Source organism: Hypanus sabinus, chromosome 18 (assembly GCF_030144855.1).
Source record: "Hypanus sabinus isolate sHypSab1 chromosome 18, sHypSab1.hap1, whole genome shotgun sequence".
Lineage (NCBI taxonomy): Eukaryota > Metazoa > Chordata > Chondrichthyes > Myliobatiformes > Dasyatidae > Hypanus > Hypanus sabinus.
Genome location: NC_082723.1, coordinates 28673915 through 28698654, shown reverse-complemented (window position 1 = coordinate 28698654; position 24740 = coordinate 28673915). Strand labels below are relative to the sequence as shown.

General features: G+C 40.8%; 1 protein-coding gene across 6 annotated transcripts in view; it reads right to left on the bottom strand.

Moving 5' to 3' along the window:
- LOC132407438 (DENN domain-containing protein 1A-like) overlaps positions 1-24740 on the bottom strand; it is a 606259-nt gene that overhangs the window by 375846 nt on the left and 205673 nt on the right. For all 6 annotated transcript variants that reach the window (XM_059993934.1, XM_059993938.1, XM_059993937.1 and 3 more), the window contains one exon: positions 23747-23866. In XM_059993934.1, the coding sequence (XP_059849917.1) occupies positions 23747-23866 (120 nt within the window). The remainder of the gene's footprint in view (positions 1-23746; positions 23867-24740) is intronic.

Genomic DNA, 24740 nt, shown 5'->3' with positions numbered 1-24740 from the left:
TCAGCCTACCTAGACCATCCCAAGTTACTGATCTGTTTAGTCCCATTAACCTGCACCCAGTCCATAGACCACTCCCATCCACATGCCTAACCAAATTTCTCTTAAATGTTGAAATCAAACTTAAATACCATTTAAATACCAAATTTCACTCAAACCATTGAGCAAAGACAATTACAATGGCTGTAATTCAACAAACTCAAACGTGCCTATCGCAAAGGTTAGACAATTACTTAGTCAGATCTGGCAAGTGTTCTGATTCACAACATACCACCCCAGGAAATTTTGTAAAGGCAGGATTCACTCCAACCATTATTTTCTGACAGTTCTGCACAAGAGGAATGGCAGCTGCTAAAGTTTCACCGAATTATATTTTGTGCTGGAAAGTGGAGAAAGTGTCTGATGATATAAACCCAGGTAAAACTGTGAGGAAGGAGAAAGATGTAGTGAGGCTTCAAGAGGACATGAGTAAGAACACAGCAGATAACAATGAAAAAAAGGAAGTAATACAATTTTATCAGCGACTTAATGAGCCTCATCTCTTGCTTTCAATTTTTATTTCCTTACCTCAAAAAAGATGTACTTGCTATAGTGGGAATGTGGCAAAAATTCAGAGACAATGGGTTTGCTATATGAGGGGAGCTGGAACAGATTAGCCTACTGTTCTCCAGAGAACAGCTGATTGAGGAGATCTCACTGAAGCTTACAAATTCTTACTGAGCTTTGAGACTGGATGCAGGGAGGATGTTCCATTGCTGAAGTGTCCAGACCTAGGAATTACAGTCTCCAATCCAGGGGAAGACAGTTTAGCACTGAGATAAGGGGAAATTTCTTCATTAAGAGAATAGTGAGTCTTTGGAATTCTCACACCAGTTGGTTACAGAGGCTCAAACATTGAGTTTGATTTAAAAGACAGCATTTGATTGCTGGAAATGAAAGGAATCAAGCGGTAAGCATAGTGCCAGAAATGGCACTGAGGTAGTACTCAATCATGATCTTTCTGGATAAATGATAGAACTAGACCAAAGAGTCAAATGGCCTTCTACTGTTTCTCTGCCTTATCTTGGCTTAAGTGCAAGTTTTTTTAAAACCATTTTCTTAGTTAACAACAGAAAGGAGCTTGTCAAAATTTCAAGCTTTGTATTACTAAAATTTGTAGATCAACAGATTTACCCAATGATTAACTTCTGGATGTATCATAACATTTCAGCAGATGAAGGCCACTCAGGGAGGCACCGTGGTAATCCGCTGCCTTACAGCTCCAGAGAGCTTGATTTGGTCGATAGCGTCGTTAAGACGGTGTGCGGTTTGTTGACCATCATTAGTCGGGAGATTGCGTTCAAGAGCTACAGGGTAATGTTGCAGCTCCACTTAGACCACTCTTGGAATATTGTGTTCAGCTCTGGTCACCTCATTATAGGAAGGACGTGGAAGCTTTCGTGAGGGTGCAGAGGAGATTTACCAGGATGCTGCCTGGATTAGGCAGCAAGTCTGATGAGGAAGCTAGGGTTCTTTCTCGAAGGAGAATAAGAAGTGACTTGCTGGAGATGGGCAAGATGATAAAAGTACAGACCAAGTGAATAGCCAGAGACCTTTTCTCAGGGTGGAAACCGCTACTAAGAGAAAGCATTATTGTAAAGTGTTTGAAAAGTATAAGGGGGATGTCAGAGGCAGATTAGTTTACACAGAGTGGTGGGACCATGGAACATGGTGCCAGGGTGGTGGTACAGGCAGTATATTAGGGACACTTAAAAACTCTTAGATAGGGACATAGATGAAAGAAAAATGGAGGGCTATGCGGGAGGGAAGGGTGCAGAGATGCATTTTTGAGGTTAAACCAGGGCAGAACACATATTCAGTGGCCAATAAACAGGTACCTCCTGTACCTAATAAAGTGACCACTGAGGGTATGTTTCGTGTCTTCTGCTTCTGTAGCCTATCCCTTTCAAGGTTCAATGTGTTGTGCCCACAGAGATGTGTTTGTACATGCTGTCACATTCTTGTCAGCTTCAAAGTTCAAAAGTTCAAAGTAATTTTATTATCAAACTCCATATATGTCACCATATACAAGCCTGAGATTTACTTTCTTGTGGTCATACTCAATAAATCCAATAACCATGAAAGACTGCATCCAACATGGCAGACAACTCACTGCAAAAGACCACGGACTGTAAATTCAAAAAGGAGAAAAGTAAATAAATAAATATCCAGAACATAAGATGAAAAGTCCTTGGAAGTGGTGGGAACAGTTCAGTACTGGAGTGAGTGAGCTTGTTCCAAGTATTCACCATTCCTTGAGGAAAATGCAGGTTTCTTCTGCATTTTGGATTTTGACTTTGGACTAAAGACTCTATTTCAGTCTTAGTTTTTATATTCTATGTATTTTGCCCAATCTTCTTTCTCTTGCGTGTGGGGAAGGGGTTTTGGAGGTTGACGTGCCTGATCTGTTTTGTGCGTTTTTGTTTGTGCAGGATGAGGGACTTGGGAATCAAGGTGCCTGATCCATTTTGTTCTTTTTTTTTGAACGGAAGGAGGGATTTGGGAAGTCGATGTGTCTGCTCCAGTTTCCTCATCTTTTGTGCAGGAAACGGATTTGAGGGTCGATGATCGTGCTGCCTTTCTTTTCTTTCTTGTTTTCATGGCTACCGGGAAAAATGAAGGATTTCAGACTAGTATACTTTGATAATAAATGAGAATTGAATTGAATTGAATCCATATCTGCTACCTTTTTGTAATATTTTCAGTTCTAAGATCCAAATCAAATCAACCAATCATGTGGCAGCAACTCAATGCATGACCACATGCAGATATGGTCAAGATGTTGTTTTTCAGACCAAACGTCAGAATGGAGAAGAAATGGGAGTCACAACACCAGGTTCAGGAACAACTATTAAGCTCTTGAACCAAAGAGGATAATTTCTCTTGCCCCGTTATTGAAATGTTCCCACAGCCTATGGACTCACCTTCAAGGACTCCTCATCTCATGTTCTCAATATTTATTGCTTATTATTTATTATTATAATTCCATTCAGTTTGTTGTCTTTTGCACACTGGTTGAGCACACAAAATGGTGCGGTCTTTCATTGATTCTATTATGGATTTAAGACCATGGACCATAATTCACAGGAGTAGAATTAGGCCATCTGGCCCTTTGAGTCTGCTCCGCCATTCAATCATGGCTGATCCTTTTTTTTCTATCTCTTCCTCAACCCCCATTTCTGGCCTTCTTCCTGGAACCTTTGAAACCATGTCCAATCAAGAACCTATCAATCTCTGCTTATAAACACCCAACAACCTGGCCTCCACAGCTGCATGTTGCAACAAATTCACCACCCTTTGGCTAAAGAAATTTCTCTGTTTTGAAAGGGCTTCCCTCTATCCTGAGGCTCTGCCCTCTTGTCCTAGACTCCCCCAACATGGGAAACATCTTTTCCACATCTACTCTGTCTAGGCTTTTCAACATTCGAAAAGTTTCAATGAGATCCCCCCTCATCCTTCTGAATTCCAGCAAGTACAGACCCACAGCTATCAAACATTCCTTGTATGATAACCCTTTCATTCCTGGAATCATCCTTGTGAACCTCCTCTGGACCCTCTCCTGAGTATACCTGCAAGAAAATGATTCTCAAGCTTGTATATGGTGACATATACAGAGTTGAGGAAGAGCTTCTTCTCCCAGAGAGTTGTGGAGGTGTGGAATGCACTACCTCGGAAGACGGTGGAGGCCAATTCTCTGGATGCTTTCAAGAAGGAGCTGGATAGATACCTGATGGATAGGGGAATCAAGGGATATGGGGACAAGGCAGGGACTGGGTATTGATAGTGAATGATCAGCCATGATCTCAGAATGGCGGTGCAGACTCGAGGGGCCGAATGGTCTACTTCTGTACCTATTGTCTATTGTCTATTGACATATATGTACTCTGATAATAAATTTACTTTGAACTTTAATGAGTAGGTGTATGGGTGTATCTAATAAAGTGGCCACTGAGTGTACATAGTGAATGACAGGTCCTTTGAGAGTGTTGTGGAACAGAATGACCCGGAAGAACTCAAAGTAAGTAGTTCCCTGAAAGTGTTTACCCAGGTAAACAAGGGGATGGTGCACTGAGTACAAGTGTTAAATCGTGTTATAGCTCTACATGATGTTAATGAGGCATCAGCTGGAATATTCAGGTTGCCATACTATGGGAAGAATGTGCTTAAGCTTGAGAAGGTACAGAAATGTTTCACAGGGATGTTGCCACTAGTGAGGGTTCGAGTACAGAGTGAGAAGATAGGTAGGAACTGATTTTCCTGGAGTGTAGAAATCATGAGAGACATAGATAAAAATCACTGCTACAAAAAGCAACATGCATCATCAAAACCCCCCACCATCCAGAGCCTTGCTCTATTCTCAGTGCTACCATTGGGAGAGGAGATACACCACCAGGTTCAGGAAAAGTTATTACCCTAAAACCATAAGACTCCTAAACTAGCCTGCATAACCGGGATCAGACAAGATGTACTCCAGGCTTCTGTGGAAGGCAAGGGAGGAAATTGCTGAGCCTCTGGCAATGATTTTTGCATCATCAATAGGGATGGGAGAGGTTCCGGGTGATTGTAGGGTTGTGGATATTGTTCCATTATTCAAGAAAGGGAGTAGAGGTAGCCCAGGAAATTATAGACCAGTGAGTCTTACTTCAGTTGTTGGTAAGTCGATGGAGAAGATCCTGAGAGGCAGGATTTATGAACATTTGGAGAGGCGTAATTTGCCTTACGAGCCTGATTGAATTTTTTGAGGATGTGACCAAACATGTTAATGATGGTAGAGCAGTAGATGGTGTGTATATGGATTTCAGCAAGGCATTTGACAAGGTACCCATGCAAGGCTTATTGAGAAAATAAGGAGGGGAAATTGCTTGGTGGATCCAGAACTGGCTTGCCCACAGAAAGCAAAGAGTGGTTGTAGACGGGTCATATTCTGCATGGAGGTCGGTGACCAGTGGTGTGCCTCAGGGATCTGTCTGGGACCCCCACTCTTCATGAATTTTATATGTGACCTGGATGAAGAAGTGGGGGGATGGGTTAATAATTTTACTGATGACACAAAGGTTGGAGGTGTTGTGGATAGTGTGAAGGGCTGTCAGAGGTTACAGCAGGACATCGATAGGATGCAAAACTGGGCTGAGAAGTGGCAGATGAAGTTCAACCCAGATAAGTGTGAAGTGGTTCACTTTAGTAGGTCAAATATGATGACAGAATTTAGTATTAATGGTAAGATTCTTGGCAGTGTGGAGGATCAGAGGGATCTTGGGGTCTGAGTCCACAGGGCGCTCAAGGCTGCTGCGCAGGTTGACTTTGTGTTTCAGAAAGCAGATGGTGCATTGGCCTTCATCAATTGTGGGATTGAGTTTAGGAGCTGAGAGGTAATGTTGTAGTGATATAGGACCCTAGTCAGACCTCAAAGTCAGTTCTGGTTGCCTTACTACAGAAAGGATGTGGAAACCATAGAAAGGGTGCAGAGGAGATTTACAAGAATGCTGCCTGGATTGGGGAGCATGCCTTATGAGAACAGGTTGAGTGAACTTGGGCTTTTTTCCTTGGAGCGATGGAGGATGAGAGGTGACTTGATGAGAAGCATTGATTGTGTGGATAGTCAGAGGCTTTTTCCCTTGGCTGAAATGGCTAGCATGAGAGGGCACAGTTTTAAGGTGCTTGGAAGTAGATTCAGAGGAGATATCAGAGGTAAGGTGTTTACACAGAGAGCGGTGAGTGTGTGGAATGGGCTGCCGATGACAGTGGTGGGAGGCGGATATGATAGGATCTTTTAAGAGACTCCTTTTCAGGTATATGGAGCTCAGAAAAATAGAGTGCTATGGGTAACCCTAGGTAATTTCTCAGGTAAGGGCATGTTTGGTACAGCTTTGTGGGCTGAAGGGCCTGTATTGTGCTGTAGGTTTTCTATGTTCTATGCTCTAACTTCACTCATCTCAGTGTTGAACACAACCCATGGACTCACTTTCTATGACTCTACTATTCTTGTCCTCAGCATTATCTATCTATCTATTTATTTATTCATTCGTAGGGTGGCTCTTTTGTATTTGCATAGCTTGTTTTCTTTTGTACATTGGTTATTTGTCTGTCTTTGTGCGTGGCTTTTCATTGATGCTATTGGATGCCTGCAAGGAAATGAATCTCAAGGTAGTATATGGCAACATTTACGTCCTTCAATAATAAACTTGCTTTGAACATCCAACTTAGAAGATGAATGGTGACAGTCATTTTTCCAAGGTCAGGGAGGCCTTGGAGATAGGTTAAAGGTGTGAGGGTATCCTTTTCCCCTCGGAGTGGCGAATACATGGAACGAGCTGCTAGAGGAAGTGATAGAGGTTTAATCTCTATAGATACTGGGTTGTTTGCAATTGGGGTGGTGATCAACAGGAAGGATAAACCAGAGAAGCTGGGTTTCTCTGTAGAACAGAGAGCAGTGGAATATGACCGGGTAGAACAGGTCAACAAGGAAAAAATGTTCAAATCCATTAAAGGGCCATGGGTGCAAAGACCAAGATTTGAGGTGACTAGCAGGACAAGGACTCACATGAGGAATACTTTTCCACACAGTGTTATGCTGATCAGGAATTCACTGCCTGCAAGGGTGGTACAAGTGGATTTCAGAAAGGATTTACGCAAGGAATTCAAAAGGAAAAAACATTGCAGGGCTTCAAGGAAAGAGCAAGGCAATGAGATCAACTGAATTTCTCTGCAAAGTGCTGGCTTGACCTTTGTGGGCAGAATGGCTTTCCAATAAAACCAGTGCTCAGTGTTAATACAGCTTGCTGAATCCCATGATGTAGCACAACTCCAAATTCCATCACTTGATATCATTTTCAAAATTCAATCCAGATTTTGAAAAGGCTATATTTGCAACAATTTATATCCTGAACAAATCATTACCTTCATAATGATGAATAACAAATTATAGTAACTATTTTCTAACTGTTGAGTGTTTTCAATGTTTAAATATTATGTATTGAAGGGCAGTTCCTCTATGAAATAAAACATAAATTATGTCCCTCTGCTCCCTGTAAGGAGTTTGTATGCTCTCCCTGTCACTGTATGGGAGTCCAAAGATATACCGGTTGGTAGGTTAAGCTGTCCTGTGTTTAGGCTGGGGTTAAATTAGGGATTGCTGGGCAGCAAGTCTTGAAGGGCTGGAGGGGCCTATTCTGCGCTCTAGACAGATAGACAGACAGAGAGGCAAACAGGTAGATAAAAGTCACGCTGGTTTCAATATTTCTTTCATTTGCTCAGCTCTAGAACTGAATGTTAACCACTATGATGTTCTTGGAAATCATTAACGACGTTCAAGCATTTACAGTGCAAAGACATTTCATACAGCATATACTAACCATCAACATTTTGCTAATACCCAATTAAAATTCAAATCCATAATTAGTTCATAATGCAGATTTGTAACTTGCATGAGTATCATAATGATAACTTAAGAGATGCAGCTATCATTCAGCAAAGTAATGATATGCATACAGAGAGCACACAAAACCACTTTGAGTCAATTGACAGAATGCAATAATTACTATGCAGTTATATTCTAATTGGTAAAAACAATAACTGCTTCAGAATTTCTGGTAAGTTCCATTTAACTTGAAGCATTTCAAAATCTATCAAACCATTAATTAATTCAAGCTTTTTAAAAAAAAATGCTGCATCTAGCTTCATACATTTCCTTCCGAATCATTAGTATGCTCTGATTAGTCTGAAGCATTTCAAAATCTGATAAAGGGTCCTGATGAAGGGGTCCCAGTCCAAGGCATCAACTTTTTCATAGATCTTTTCTGAAGGTGCTGTCTGGCCTGCTGAGTTCCTCCAGCATGTTGTGTGTTGCTTTGGATTTCCAGCACCTGCAGATTTTCTCATGTTTGTGAATTCAAAATCAACTTAACCATTAATTAATTCGTTTTTTTTTAAACATTGCACCTAGCTTCATACACTTGCTTCAGAATTTTTGGTATGTTCTGTATACTTTGAAGTATTTCAATATCTATTTAACCATTAATTAATTCAAGTCTTTTTAAACACTGGTTCCAGCTTCCTACAATTCTTTTCATCTTTAATCCTTTGAATCAAACCAAGGTATGGTATCGTAAAAATCTGTTTTTTTCTCCATCTCCCTTCAGTAAAACTCTCAATAAATCAGGTCAGAATCAGGTTTATTATCAGTGACATATGTCGTGAAATTTGTTGTCTTGAGGCAGCAGTATAGTGCAATACATAAAATATACTATGTTATAAAAAGAAATGAATAAAAATAATGTAGTAGCAGAAAAAAAGAGGGAAAAATTATGAGGGAGTGTTCATGGGTTCACTGATTTTAACAGAGTAATTTCATTTTCTTACATGTGACCAGAAATCGCTTGCATTGTGCCAGTTTAAAAGGGGAGGAGTGAGTGCAACTATGGCGAAGAGTTAATATTGTGCTGTCTATATGCAAACACTGCCCTGGGTCCCTAAAGGGCCTTGTTGTCCCCACACTGCACTGATTTGCCAGTTGGCATTCCTAAGCCAGGAAACTGTCAATTTCAATTGAGCTTACGGCTACATACTCCCATTAAAGAAGTCTTGCTGGTTAAGGGGCAGCCTCTGTTTCCAAAGCATGGGAACGAGAGCTCTGCATTCCTTAGATTCGAGCTGGCAACTTGCACTGACTAGAATTTTCAAGGAGCAATGAATGAGCTTAACAAAGGCGTTCTGTGGCCGGTTTCTGGCTGTCATCCATGTCAACAGTTTCTTGGGTCAGAGGTCACACTAACTACATTTATTCCCAGCAGACCTTGTTCCAAACAGACCACAATAAGTACAAATTCAGAATTTTTCAGTAATCCCCAGAGATATCCCTGATCTTCCACATGTTTCTGCTCAATTAAAACAAAATCTCACTCTGCACTGCCGGTGCTTGGGGAAGGAGACCCAATGGAAAAGGAAACACTGGATAACACACAGTCAAAATCAAAAAGAGCATTCCAAATATAGAAAGAGGCACTAAGTGTAACATATTCTGCTAAACAGATTAACTCTTCCTCTGAATACTGTACATCAGATGTGTCACAGATGGAGATAGCTACTGTGGTTACACCTTTTCCAGAACAATTCTGTCTACCATCATCCAAAAATAGAGAATCTTTCTCAAATTTTGACAGCAGTTACCTGTAGTAGTAAGTGAACTGCTTAAGGGAATTCAGTGCCATTTAAATTTAGTGAGGGGAAAAGCGAACTAACAGATAAAATTTATTCTCAATTATCAGAGCCAACCTTTGGTAATCTTTTTCATTCAGTTTTTTTTTACATACACTTCCCCTTAGAGTGGAAAGCCAATGACTGCGTGCTTATTAATTGTAAACTATCTCAAAATACCAGATGCTTAAATCACAGCGCTGGCAAGAGCACGCTGAATGGTGATAAATGCTATTTAAAGAAGTCCAAACTCCCAACCTGTTAATATAAACGATCCACATACAAATGCAAAGCCAACAGCACAGCCCTCTAATCGGTGTCTTAGAAGATTATTTTAAATTCCAGAACTTTGGACAGTGCAGTGACAGAATTTTACTTAATATAAAAATGGCAATGGTATTCTATATTTAAAACTAACTGAAATCTAAATTCATGAAGCATTATACATTAATAACTTATTTTCTGAAAATACAATACCAAGCTAATGTGTATATTGACCATATGGCAAAAGATCAGAATTAGGCCATTCGGCCCATCAACTCTGATCTGCTATTCGATCACAGCTGACTTATTACACTGGACAGCAATTTTTTTTTTGTAAGTTTTGCTTCCTTAGAATTTCTTGTATGTTCGTCTGCTTGAAGCTAAACAAACTACAAATTCAATCTACTTGCATCACATAGAAGCTTAACTTTAATTGAATGCAATGCACTTAATTGCATAGTGGTGCTGGCGCTTTACAACAGTTCAACTAAGCTAAAAATGTTTTGTTGATGAAACTTCTCGTTTAAATATTCAACAATAATCAGCCAGAAATGATGGATTCCAATTGCCTTAAATCATTCTCCTGCCTTCTCTCTGTAACCTTTGATGCCATGACTAATCAAGAAACTATCAACCTTCACTTTAAATATATCCAATGACTTGGCCTCCACAGCCATCTATGGCAATGAATTCCACAGATTCACTATCCTTGGGCTCAAGAAACTCCTTTTTTCTGTTCTAAGTGGACATCCCTCTAATTCTGAGGTTCTACCCTCTGGTCCTAGACTCGCTCACTTTTGGAAACATCCTCTCCACATCTATTCTATCTTGGCCTTTCAATATTTGATAGGTTTCTAAACTTCATTGAGTATAGGCCCAAAGTCATTAAATGCTCCTCATATATTAACACTTCCGTTCCCAGGATCATTCTCATGACTCTCCTCTGGAGCCTCTGGAATGCCAGCACATCCTTCTTTAAATAAGGGGCCCAAAACAGCTCACAGTACTCCAAATGCAGTCTGACCAATGTCTTATGAAGGCTTGAAAAGATGCAAAAGGTTAAATTGAACCCAATCTTCAATCAATGCAAAGTAAATGAGAAAGCAAATTCAAGGATGTAAATAACTAAACACCATGTTGCTATATAAATAAAGCACTTTTTTAAAGTTGCTTTCATTAAAAAATTAACTCAGCCATAGTTCAGTTTGGAACATACAGAAACATGAATTTGATCATGAAAACATGTTTAGTAGGAAACACTTTACCTTAACCCAATCAATTCAATATCACTTAAGTATAAACTCAGTGGCCACGTTACTAGTTACTTTATTTATCCCTGGTAGTTCCTATACCTAATAAAGTGGCCACTGCACGTATATCTGTGGTCTTCTGCTGCTGTAGCCATCCATTTCAAGGTTTGTCATGATGTGCATTCAAAGATGCTCTTCTGCAAACCACGGTTGCAAAACGTGGTTATCTGAGTGCCTTCCTGTCAGCTTGAACACCTGTCTGGCAATTCTCTGACCTCCCAGGCATTTTTGCTTACAGAACTGCCACTCACTGGATTTTTTTTTTGTTTTTTGTACCATTCTCTGTGAACTCTTAGAAACTGCTGTGCATGAACATACTAGGGATCATCATTTTCTGAGATACTCAAACCACCCCGTCTGATACCAACAATAATTCCACAGTCAAAGTCACTTAAATTATATTTCTTCCCCATTCTGATGTTTGGTCTGAACAACTGATCTTCCTGACCATGTCTGCATGCTTTTATGTACTGAGTTGCTGCCACACAATTTGTTGGATAGATATTTGCATTAACCAGCAGGTATACAGATGTCACTGAGTGTATGAGGGGGAGATCCAATATACATTGAATGCAGCCTGTGAGCTGAAAACAGTGCAGGGCTAGGCAAGAAATGCAAACTGGGGGAAATGTGAGAAGGGCATGGAACAGGAAACAGGGAAATAAACAAGCGCCGCTTTAAATAACAACACAGTAAATTACCACACACAGATCAATGGATAGGGCCAAGCAGCACAGCATCCGCAGGGGCAAAGAGCACAGTAAAGGAAGAAGTGAGTGCCAGTAAGTAGATCACTGATGGGGACAGGAAGAAGGGGCATGTCAAAGGTCAGAAAATACAGCAAGGTGCATCTCATAAGTGCCAGACCAAGAAATCCTCGAAAGCAAGCTCACGAAGCAAAGGGCCACTGAGGTGGGCAGGAAACCTAGCACCACAAGGAAGAGATCAATTCTTGGGTCACTTCTTTGGTTGGTACAGAACAGCTTAAAAGATTTTTAAAAATCCAGATTTTACTCACTTAAATTATGTTCAATTTAATAAGTTTACAAGTTCAAGTCTATTGTCATTCACTGTACACATGCATACAGCTAAACAAAACAATGTTCCTCAGGAACCAAGTTACAAAACACAGTACATGTATCACATGCAGCACATAAAATAATATTAACAGATAATAAGAGTATTCAGTAGATGTACAAGTGACACAAAATGATTTACAATAAATAGTTAAGAGTATTACTGTTACTGGTGTTGTCATAAATAACATGTATGGGATGATAGCTGGGTGTTCAGAAGTCTCACAGCCTCGGGGAAGAAGCTGTTACACAGCTGGACGTTCCCTGTCCTTGTGTGAGATTGTGGGATGGATGGGAAGGTCCTTGACCATGCCAAGGGCTCTGTGTGTGCAGCAGGCCTGGTGTATGTCCTGAATGTGGGGGTGTGGTGGAAGAAAGACCCTGATGATTCTGAGCAATCCTCAACTCGTTGCAGGATCGTGCAATTCCCATACGAGACAGTGATTGCGATCTGGTAAAATGTGAATAGAATGGGACTGAGGAGTCTTGCTCATCTCAAATTCCTCAGGATGTGGAGGCATTGCTGAGCTCCCTTGACTGGTGTTGATATACCAAGTGAGATCATTAAGGACCCCCATCACCCAGGACATATTACAAAATTTGTTGTTTTGTGACTGCAGTACATTGTAATACATAATTTTTAAAAACTACAAATTATAATAAGAATCACAAACAAGAGAAAATCTACAGATGCTGGACGTCTGAACAACACACACAAAATGCTGGAGGAACTCGAGCAGGCCATCTATGGAAAAAAGTACGGTCGATGTTTCAGGCCGAAACCCTTTGGCAAAAAGAATTTTTTTTTAAATTAATTAAACAAGTAGTCCAAAAAGAAAAGGAAAAAAGTGAAGTAATATTAAGGTAGTGCTCAGTGTCCATCCAGAAATCTGATAGCAGAGATGAAGAAGCTGTTCCTAAAACATTGAATGTGTGTCTTGAGGCTCCTGTACCCCTCCTTCAGGGTAGCAAAGAGAAAAGGGTATGTGCTGAGTGATGGATGACGGATGCCACCTTTTGAGACATCGCCTTTTGAAGATGTGCTCAGTGCGGGGGAGGCTGGTGCTCATGACGGACTGCCTGAGTAAAGAACTTTCTGCAGCTTTCCGATCCTGTGCAGTGCCCCCTATCCCCCATACCACACTGCGATGCAGTTAGAATGCTCTCTCCACTGTACATCTGCAAGTGCCGTACCAATTCTCCTCAAACTCCTAATGAATCTTACAGAAGAGTAAGAAAAGGGGTCAGGGAAATGAATGTGCCCACCCATACAAGTGCACAAGCTAAAGGCAATCTAATTTTCTCATGACACTGAAACCAGACAACTGATAACTTAAGGAGGGTTAACCATTAGAGTGGATGCCATTGACCCAACATCACACAAATGCATCAAAGGAAAAATGTATGATCAGCTACAGTATGCTGTAACTAATATTCAAAAAGCACCTAAAACAATTTGGAAAAAAGTACTTCACTACTGAATTCCATCTAGATATTAAAACTATAAGATCACAGGTGTAATACAGCTAAATGCCGCATGGAATTGCTATGTCATTATGTAGTTATGTAGGTGGCATGGTAGCATAGCAGTCAGTACTAATCTTTACAGTACCAGCCGCAAGCTTTGGGTCAATTCCTGCTGCTGTCTGTAAGGAGTTTATATGTTCCCCCGCGTGGGCTTCATCCAGGTTTTCCCGTTTCCTCCCACGTTCCAACAGCATACAGTCAGGCCTAGTGAGTTGTGACATGCTATTTTGGCACTGGAATCATGGCGACACTTGCAGGCTGCCCACCACAATCTTCGCTGATTTTATTTAACACAAACAACACGTTTCACTGTTTGCTTTGATATACTGAACATGTGACAAATAATGCTCATCTTCGATGTAGTTTTGCAAAACATAACCCAGCTCAATGAGAGGGACGGAAGTAACTCCCCCCTCGTTATCTAAAGTTACAGCCACATAGAAGGAGAACAACCAAAAGGTATAAAAATTTTTATAAAATAAATAATGGATTCAACAATTTATGAAACAGTAGGCCGGTTTATTATTGCCTCATAAGACGGACACTATGTTTAAATATTGTGGTTAAAAAAACTGACTTTTGGAGTAACCCACTGTAAGCCACACAGTTTGTAAGATTTGTAATAATCCAATTAGAATACCAGGTTTGGGACAGTAAAATAAGCTCAAAGCATCAATAATGAGAGCAGGACAGCTCTGCTGGTTAAACACAAGCTTTCTTCTCTGTAAGACTACACAGGATGGTGAGTCAGAGCAGAATATGGCAATTAAAAGTTTGAATCGCCAAAACATTCAGCAACATAGCAGAATTCAGTGACGGAGCACTTGACAAATAAACAGACAGCAGTACAAAGTTTTGGCTGTTTTGTGAAAATGGATGACAGTAGCATGGCGCATGGTTATCAATCAATAGGATTAATCTTGCCAACTGGAGTTAGTAGTTACTTAAACTGCTGGGGAATTTCAACACAGACTAGAACCCAGAACCTAATGGTTTTTATATGAGAGAGGTTGGTTGCAGATTCGAAGACAAAAGTAAAGGGAATTTATCCCTGTAAACACAAATGCTACACCTGTCCCCACACCTCCCCCCTTACCACCATTTCGGGCCTCAGACAGTCCTTCCAGGTGAGGCAACACTTCACCTGCGAGTCTGCTGGAGTTGTCTATTGTATCCAGTGCTCCCGGTGCGGCCTCCTCTACATTGGCGAGACCCGATGCAGATTGGGGGACCGCTTCGTTGAGCACCTCCTCTCCATCCATCACAATAGACAGGACCTCCTGGTTCCCACCCACTTCAACTCTGCCTCTCATTCCCATCTAGATATGTCCATACATGGCCTCCTCTACTGCCATAATGAGGCCAAACTCAGGTTGGAGGAGCAACACCTCATATACCATCTGGGTAGTCTCCAGCCTGGTGGTATGAACATTGAATTCTCCAATTTCCGGTAATTCCCTCCCCCTCCCCCTATCCTAGGTCCCTCTCTGCCTCTCTCCCCTTTCAACTTTCTGCTCCTTTACCTCTACAGTTCTTTCATGCATATCCCCTCCCCCCCTTTATCTGATTGGTTCTCCACCTGGCGCCTCTAGCCCTTCCCCCTCCCCTATCTCTATTACTGGGCTTCTGCCCTCTCTTCCCCCCCCCCCCCCATTCCTGATGAACGGTCTCGGCCCGAAACATTGGCTACTCTTTTCTCACGGATGCTGCCTGATCTGCTGAGTTCTTCCAGCGTCGTGTACGTATTCTTTGATCCACAGCATCTGCAGTTGTATTTTTAAGTATTTCCCTTAATTACTTATCTTCAGTTTAATTTTTTTTTATTAACTTTAAGTACTTAGTGTTTAATAATCTTTTTCCATTGCAAGATTCAAGATTGTTATTGTCATTCTTCAATACACAAGCATACAGAACAAAATCAGTAGTAATGATTTTGGATCCAACGCAGCATAAAAATACACAATTAATATAATTATAGAAACAATCCTATAAAACACAATGTACAAGTAACTGAGTGTGTCGGTATATACATGAGATTAACTTATATACATAGACTGATTGTATGTATTAGTACAAGGTAATGCTGAAACGTAGTGGTTAGCACAATACTTTAAAGTACCAGTGACCAAGGTTCAATTGCTGCCACTGCCTATAAGGAGTTGGTATGTTTGTAACTTCACGAGTTTCCTCCGGATGCTCCAGTTTCCTCCCACAGTCCAAAGACGTACCGGTTGATAGGTTAATTGGTAAATTGTCCTGGGATTAGGTTAGGATTACATTGGGGAATTGCTCATCAGCATGGCTGTATCTCTCTCTCTTATATATGAAACAAGGTGCAGGAGTATCTGTATATAAGGTGACTGACAGGAACTGACAAAACTGACAAAGTGACTCTTGGCAAGAGAAAATATTCTAGGTAGCAGCAGTTCTTTAATTAACTTCAATGTTACTTTTTAAATATCTCTGAATATCTGCTATGTTTATTTGAAAAGATGTTAAAATTGCAGCTTCAGTATCAGACGAAACCCCAGTTCTAGAGTAAAGAGTCCCTCCACGTCCCTGAGGCCCACACACTGTTTGAACCTTGCCATCTGAATTAAAGACGTGGTGGGCCACTAAGATCAGTTAACTGCATCCATCCTGCATAATGCAGACATGGAGGGACTGCAGATGGTAATTCCTGATCGTGGCCTTGGATCACCACACTGTCTGCTAAGTATTCGTAACTTTAGGAGTAAAACGTTCTGTAGGTTCTACAATCAGAGGACATAGCCTCAGACTAGAGGAACATCCATTAGAAGAAAGGAGAGGAGGAATTTCTTTAGCTAAAGAGTAGTGAATCTCTGGAATTCACTGGCACAGATAGCCGTGGAGGCCAAGTTATTGAGTATATTTAAAGTGGAAGTTGATAGGTTCTTGATTAGTCAGGGTGTCAAACATTGCACAGAGAAAGCAGGAGAATGGTGTTAAGAGCGAAAATAAATATGCCACAATGGAATAGCACAGCAGACACAATAAGCAGAAAAGCTTAGTTCTGCTCCTGTGTCTCATGATTTTATGGTCTAGGCTCTTGGATCAGATTTTTATATGGAAAAATTTGAATATGCCCAAAAAAGAAAGGCCCCATGGCACAAAGGTTAACATGGTGCTATACTGTGCCAGCAATCAGTGATCGGTGTTCAATTTCTGCTGCTGTATGTAAAGAGTTTGCACATTTCTCTGGAATGTTTCCTCCCACACTCCAAAGACACACAGGTTAAGGTTAGCAAGCTGTGGGCATACTATGTTGGCACTGGAAGAGTGATGACACTTGCAGGCTGCTCCCCACAGATCCATGGACTTTGTTGATCATTGATATAAAACGAGGCACTCCACTGTATGTTTCAATGTACACGTGACAAATAATATAATCTTTATATTGTAATTCCACATGGGTATAGCAAATGGATAAATGCAATGACATAGAGCACTGGACTGCAAAGTAGAATAATAAGATTTTTATGCTGCGGTGAATGGTCTGACAAAATAGGATTTAAAATTACCCTCAACTATAAATAGATCCAACATTGCTCTGCTCTACTCTTCAAAATAAAGCCTCAGATCATAAGCTTGTCAAATCAAAAGCACAGTATCGTTACTCATCAAATCCTCGATTCAATTGCAGGTGCCTTACTGTCCACCATGGTAACCACTGAGCAAAAAAAAACACAAAACAAGCAGTGAAATAAAAATCTGTGGGTTTCTTGAAAAACACTCAGGTTCAGATAATGGTGCAGAACTTGTGATGGCAACGACAGCAAAACTGTCAACATTCACTAGTGTTACCATGTAAAACTGACAAGCGGCACCCAGCATCCACGCACGTTCACTTAAACATAGAGGTTCCTGTCACCGGTGTCCTGCTCCTCCACCAGGTGTGCTGCTATGCAGATCGGCTGCAAACACCGAAATTCACATCAAAAATCACTCATTGAGTGCATGTGCCATTATTGCAACTGAGCATCCCGAGGAGAAGCCAATTCCCAATGGCAGGAATCTCCGTGCTTAGCTGGACGCCAATATTCCACTACTTCTGCGCAATAAAGGTGAGAAATGCTGTTTTGTTGTCATTACTCTGGACCGTTACATCAATTCAGTGTTGATCAAAGAGCACATTTGTTTCACTGATGAGTAGGCAATATGGAGGACAGCATAGGCAATTACACACCTACGAAAGAATCAGGAATAAAAATCATGAATGAAATTAATTAAACAAAAAATATCGCACTGTTTGATATTTAGTGGCCACTTTATTAGGTACACTGTACACCTGTTTGTTAAAGCAAATTCAGCCAATCATGTGGCAACATCTCCATGTACAATATAAAAACATGCAGACATGGTCAAAAGGTTCAGTTGCTGTTCCAACCAAACATCAGAATGGGGAAGAATTGTGATCTAAGTGACATTGACCATGGAATTGTTGATGCCAGACGGGAAGGTTTGAGTATCTGCTGATCGCCTGGGATTTTCAAGTACAACAGTCTCTAAACCAGGAGTTCCCAACCTTTTTTTTATGCCATTGACCAGTACCATTAAGCAAGGGATCCGTGGACTTCAGGTTGGGAACCCTTACTCTAGAGTTTAGAGAGAATAGTACGAAAAACAAAAAAAGCATCCATTGAGTGTCAGTTTTTGGGCAAAAAAACCTTGTAATGAGAGGCAGGAAGGCAACAGTAATTTAAATAACTGTGTTACAACAGAGACGTGCGGAAGGGCATCCCAGAACGCACAACATCGGACCTTGAAATGAACGGGCTACGGCAGTGTTAGACCACACCAGGATCCACTCCTCTGCCCAATAAAGTGACCACTGAGTGTACTTGACTAGATTTGTGAACTGACAGGCTTTGATATTTTTTACATTTATTCAAGGAAATCTGTTATTCATTTAATTTGTCCATCCACGGTTATTCTTGAGAAGGTGGTGGTGAGCTGCCTTCTTCAGCCGCTGCAGTCCTAGAACCATAGAACACTACAGCACAGTACAGGCCCTTCAGCCCTCCATGTTGTGCCGACCCAAATAATCCTTAAAAAAAAGTACCAAACCCACACTACCCCATAACCCTCCATTTTTCTTTCATTCATGTGCCTGTCCAAGAGGCCCTTAAATACCCCTAAAGTTTTAGCCTCCACCACCATCCCTGGCAAGTCATTCCAGGCACCCACAACCCTCTATGTAAAAAACTTATCCCTGATGTCTCCCCTAAACTTCCCTCCCTTAATTTTGTACATATGTCCTCTGGTGTTTGCTATTGGTGCCCTGGGAAACAGGTACTAACAATCCACCCTATCTATGCCTCTCATAATCTTGTAGACCTCTATCAAGTCCCCTCTCATTCTTCTACGCTGCAAAGAGAAAAGTCCCAGCTCTGCTAACCTTGCTTTATATGACTTGTTCTCCAAACCAGGCAACATCCTGGTAAATCTCCTCTGCACCCTCTCCATAGTTTCCTAGAGATGTGGATATAGCCGTAATGCTATCAGGAAGAGAGAATGCACCAGGTTTTGACCCAGTGACGGTGGAAGAGGCTGATATTATTTCAAATTAAAGTCAAAGTCAAAGTATATTTATTATTAAGATTGTTATAGCCAGGAGTGGTAATGGGGGACAAACTCCCAGTACCTAATAAATGCTCCCAATGGTGTTTGCCTCAAATAGCCTAAGTCCAGCTCCTGGCCTTCATATGTGGCTTAGCTATTAAGCCTGGCGGAATTATTTCTACTGACAGGAGAAAGGGCAAAGGTGGGTTACTGGTGTCTTAAAACCAGTCGCTTTGGGTTTCATCAGCCATGGTTGGTAGTTCATCTAGGAGAAGGAAAACTCTGATATCAAACCTCCACTGATTTGCGGCTATACTCCCTCATGGGGAAGGATCTGGGAGTAAACCATGAGGGAAAAATCCAGAACTGTAGCTCCTAAGGCAGTCCTACATTGGGTTCAATGGTGACTGGCAATTCCTGCGATGCTGCTGGTACCAAACTGTATCGGGCTTCGCCGTTTGTTTGAGTTCATCAAATACATGGAGAGCAGGAGCTTGCTCTTCATATCATACTGCCCAGGCTAGCTTATCTAAGCAGCTTGGAAGCACTGACTGGCGAAGGCCTCAACAACAACATGCACACGCCACCATATATTCTCTTGAGATTTATTTACATGCAGGGAGTATTGAAGGGCAACTTCCAGGGAGTGGACTTCCCCATGCTTTTGCTGTTCTTGTCCTTCTAGCTGGTAGAGATGGTGGGTTTGGAAGGGGCTGACTGAGGAGTCTTGGTGAGTTGCTACACTGCATCCTGTAGGTCAGGGGTTCCCAACCTGCTTAAAGGTGTTGGTCCATGGCATAGAAAGGTAGGGAACCTCAGCTGTCGATGGTACATGCTGCTGCTGCCACTGCTATATAGTGAGAGGTTTGATTTTGCAGAGTGACAGAGAGAAAAGCTGCAGGATCTATTTCTAGTTTAGGGCTGGCATGGTACCATAGTGGTTAGTGTAATGCTTTTACAGTATCAGCGAACCAGGTTCAATTACACTGCTGTTTGTAAGGAGAATGTATGTTCTCCCTGTGACCATGTGGATTTCCTCTGGGTGCTCCAGTTTTCTCCCACATTCCAAAGATATACGGGGTTAGTAGGTTAATTGGTCACATGGGTGTAATTGGGCAGTGCTGACTCACTGGAATGGAAGGGCCAGTTACCTTATTATACCTCTAAACTTAAAAAAGAGGGATTGTATCTACTATTTGGTATCAGACTATTAATTGTAGTTCAAAATAAAAATGAATATCAGTTTCAGAACTCCATACTGACCTGCAAAATGCCATATTTCAAGGGCTGTATGTGCTCACAATGGTTATATTCATTTGGAACTCAAGTTTGGAATTTAAACATTTTTCTTATTCCTGTCACAGACGGAATGTCACAACATATTGGTTCCCCTTCAAGCTGCACATCACTTTCACTGGAAAATATAGTACTGTTCCTTCCGCTCTGCTACACCTACATCTCAAAATTCTCAATCCCACAACACTCGTGTTGCCTTCAACAGAAGAGAATACAGCAGAACGAAATGGTACTCCAGCATCTCCTCAAGCAGCTGAAATGGGGAAATAAATACTGGTCTTCTTAGCAATTCATCAAATTAGACTAAGTAAATAAATGAATATCAGATTCAGAATTAGGTTTTTAACATCACTGTATGTTTTGTGGCAACAATACAGTGCAATACATACAACACTATAAATAACACTATAAGTTAGTGCAAAAAGAGAGCATAGACAGTGAGGTAGTGCCCATGGGTTCCGTATACATTCAGAAACAGATGGTGGAGGAAAGAAGCTGTTCCTAAAATGGTGAGTGTGTCTCCAGGCTCCTGTACCGCCTCTCTGATTATGATAATAAAAAGAGGGCACATCCTGGGTATTTGGGGAACTTACTGATGGATGCTGCCTTTTTTAAGTCTTCGTCTTCTAAAGATGTTCTGGATGCTAGAGAGGCTAGTGTCCATGATGGAGTTGGCTGAATTTGCAACATTCTGAAACTTTTTACAAACTTGTACATTGGCCTCTTAGTACTAGATGGTGATGCAACCAGTTAGAAGACTCTCGGTGGTAGTCTTTGGCGACGTACCAAATCTCCATAAATTCTGAATCAAATACAGCCATTGGCAAGCCTTCTTTGTAACTCAAAGAGTAAACCTTTTCACAAGCTGACTTAGACCCCGTCCTGACGAAGGGTCTCAGCCCGAAACGTCGACTGTGCTTCTTCCTATAGATGCTGCCTGGCCTGCTGTGTTCCACCAGCATTTTGTGTGCATTGTTAGAAAGACTGGTTACCTGAGTTAATTAGAATGGTCGAACAATTTCTCCATGTTAATAAAGTAGTATGGTAGCAAAGTAGTATGGTAACACTTTACAATGCCAGTTGTAAGATTGGACTTCAATTCCCAAAGAAGTTTGTACATTCCGTGAATCCATGGGTTTCCTCCAGGTGCTGCAATTTCCTCCCACAGTCCAAAGATGTAGAGTTAGGGTTAGTTGTGATCATGCAATGTTGGTGCTGGAATGCATTTCACTCTATGTTTCAAAGTACACTTATTTTAAGTTCTCTCTATCTCTTTAATAAACTCTTTAAATATAAATAAACACACAACCTTAATTACACTGTTAGGTAAAGATATGCACACAGTGGAAAACAATTGATTTTGATAAATTAGGTTCTGGGAATCACTTAAACTATTGTTATATACTTGGAATTAGAAGTGCATGTTCAAATTCAAATATATAACGGGCCTGCGCTAAGAACCCATTATTTATAAAAGGTACTGTTCAACATGTAAATAAGCCCTTGGGAAACTAAAAGGGATTTCAGATTCTGTTCAAGAACTATCATCCAAAATAATGAGGAACATGCCATTACATTAGGTTTATAAAACATCACGTCTAGTTTTAGTTTTCAGTGGTGATAACAAATTGACTATCTCCAGCTAGCAGAAAAAGCCAAAATTTTTCTGTTTAAACACTGTGCTAGCCAGACTATGTTTCTGTGAGTACCTTTTAATACAACTATGGTCACCCAATGATGCCCTTAGTATTGTCAATCAAGTACCAGCCCATCCATCCAACAATCCACCAAGTACACCTTAATATGGTGAAATTGTACAAGATGTTGGTGAGGCATCATTTGGAGCATTGTGTGCAGTTCTGGTCACCCACCTACAGAAAACATAAGATTGAAAAAATGAAGAGAAAATTTACAGGGATGTTGCCGTGACTTGAGGACCTGAGTTATGGGAAAGATTCATCTCCCCCTGAAGATTGGGGGGAGATTTAATACAGGTATACAAAATTATGAGGGTCATAGATAGGGTAAATGCAACAGACATTCTCCACTGAGATTGTGTGAAACTAGAACTAGAAGCCATGGGTTAAAAGTGGGAAAGGTGGAATGTTTAAGGGGAACATGAGGGGGACCTTTTCCCACTCAGAAGGTAGTGCACAACTGGTAGATGTGAGTTCAAATTCAACATTTAAGAGAAATTTGGGCAGGTACATGGATGAGGGGTGTACAGAGGGCTACGGTCAGGTGCAGGTAGATAGGATGAGGCAGATTAATAGTTTGGCATGGACTAGATAGGCCAAAGGGCCTGTTTCTGTGCTGTAGTGTTCTATCACTCTATCTGCTCATGGATACAAATTTCTATTCAGCCAATCATGAGGCAGGAAATCAATTCATAAAAGCACGCAGAGACGTTCAGGAGGTTCAGTTGTTGTTCAAGCACGAGGTACCCAATAAAGTGGCCACTGAGTGTGTAGCAACTGGGGAATTTTATTCAATTTTCACTTGTCACATCAGATAATGGCCCAGTTTCTTAATTCAGCAACATTTAATAATCACAAAATTATTGGTCACTGTACAATGATTGTTACAAGATCATTTACCAATTTGAAACCTAATGAAAGATCATATACTGTACTACCTTTCTGACATTAACCTTTCTTTTCTCCTCAACTACTTTAAAAATACTTTATACAATTCTGCAAATTAATATGCAGGCAAAAAATAGGTTGAAAAGATCCAACTGTTGTAGATTTAAGAATCTTACTTGACCTTTTGTTTGATCTTAAGCATATATTGTCATTTCTAGTGATTGGTTTGGTAAAATAAATTTAGCAGAAATATTTTACACTCATTTGTATTTGAAGCCAATTTTAAAGCTGAGTTTAATTCCCACTTTGGCTATATGATCCTATTAATTTTTTCATCACCACACAATCAGAGCTTTATTTATACACCATTTCAAAGGAATTTAATTTAATGTACCTACTTGCTTACATCTCTTTCACTGCCATTTCATTAATTCAATGCAATGCCACAATAAAAGATTATACTGTAAACCAAAATAGAGCTCTGAGCGCAATCCGGACATCCTAAACATTAATTCCAGCCTGCACAGATGTTAAACAAGCAAAATTCCACATAAATACAGGAAGAATACACAATAATATCTTTTTACATTTTAACTAAGTAAGCTTTGCAAAGTGTGATGCAGGATTAAACTGAAAGATTTCTTTTCTTCAATAGAATGCAGTTGCCCAATATAAATCTGAAACTACAACACACAAATAAACCTCATAATCAGAGGGTCTTTGTCCCCAAGACAATGCACTTAGGACTGACCCCTCAGTATAATGACCTGTTGGGAAAGGATATGAGAATCATGCCTGTCAGCTAAAACGTGGTATTTGTCACAAACCAGAGCCTAGTGCTGTGCTCTCTGGTTGGATATGCAGTTTGCTGTCTCACCTTAGGAAGCAGGAGCAAGTCTTAGCCCCAGAAGATAAGCGGCAAAATCCAAACCTCTGCTTGCTGTCAATGTCAGTGAGTACAAATGTGAAGTTCTGGCCAACTTGACTGACTGTAAGGCTGAAAGAGAGAACAAAGCAGAAGAATATTTTTAACTGACCGTAAGATAAAGTTGTCTAAGCAAATCATGTCACTGAACCAGCACAGCTGAACTCTAGGCCGGAATTCATTTTCAGGAAATAAATGGATACGTGCCACATTCCTTCTTATACAAGGCAACAGGTTGATCTAACGGAATCTACTATCCTCTTTCTCTTCCTTGTCTTTTTAATATTAAAAACAATCTTCCATGTTTCTTTTACAATTATTTCCCAATCTTTACACTTTCCTGTTGAACTTTCTGGTTATTAATATTATCTCTCCCTCAATGCACTTTCTTTCATTAGTTCTTAGCTCTGCCTGTAGCTAATCTCTGCACTCGCTGTACTCTAACGTTTTCTCTAATTAGTGCTCTGCATTTTCCCATCCTTTAACTCCAAATCATTACCACATCTAACTCTGCCTGTCAGCTTTCAGAATTTCTGAATTTGGGTCAGGCTGTCAATAACCATTGGATATTGCGTCCCAACTGTCCACGTGATACATAAGCCGGTACGCAAGTCAGGTCAGTACAATATGGACAGCAAGCACCCCCTCTCCATGCATCTGATGAATCCAAAGGAACAGCAGAGACCAATACAGATTTTCACCAGCAGTGCACTGGAGTTGCCAGTCAGCATTGAACTCAGCGTAAGAATGCCTTAGAGACTGCAGCTCAGGATTTTTCCTCGGGGTTTATTCCCAAAGCCTTTCCCATGAGTCAGTACAGCAACAAAGCAGTGGAGGCTTGAGATCAGAGTCTGCCTTCTCCTAGATGAGCTGCCAACCAGGGCTGACGAGCCCCATCTGCCTGAAGCCACTGGTTTTAAGGCGCCAGTAATCCATCTTTGCCCCT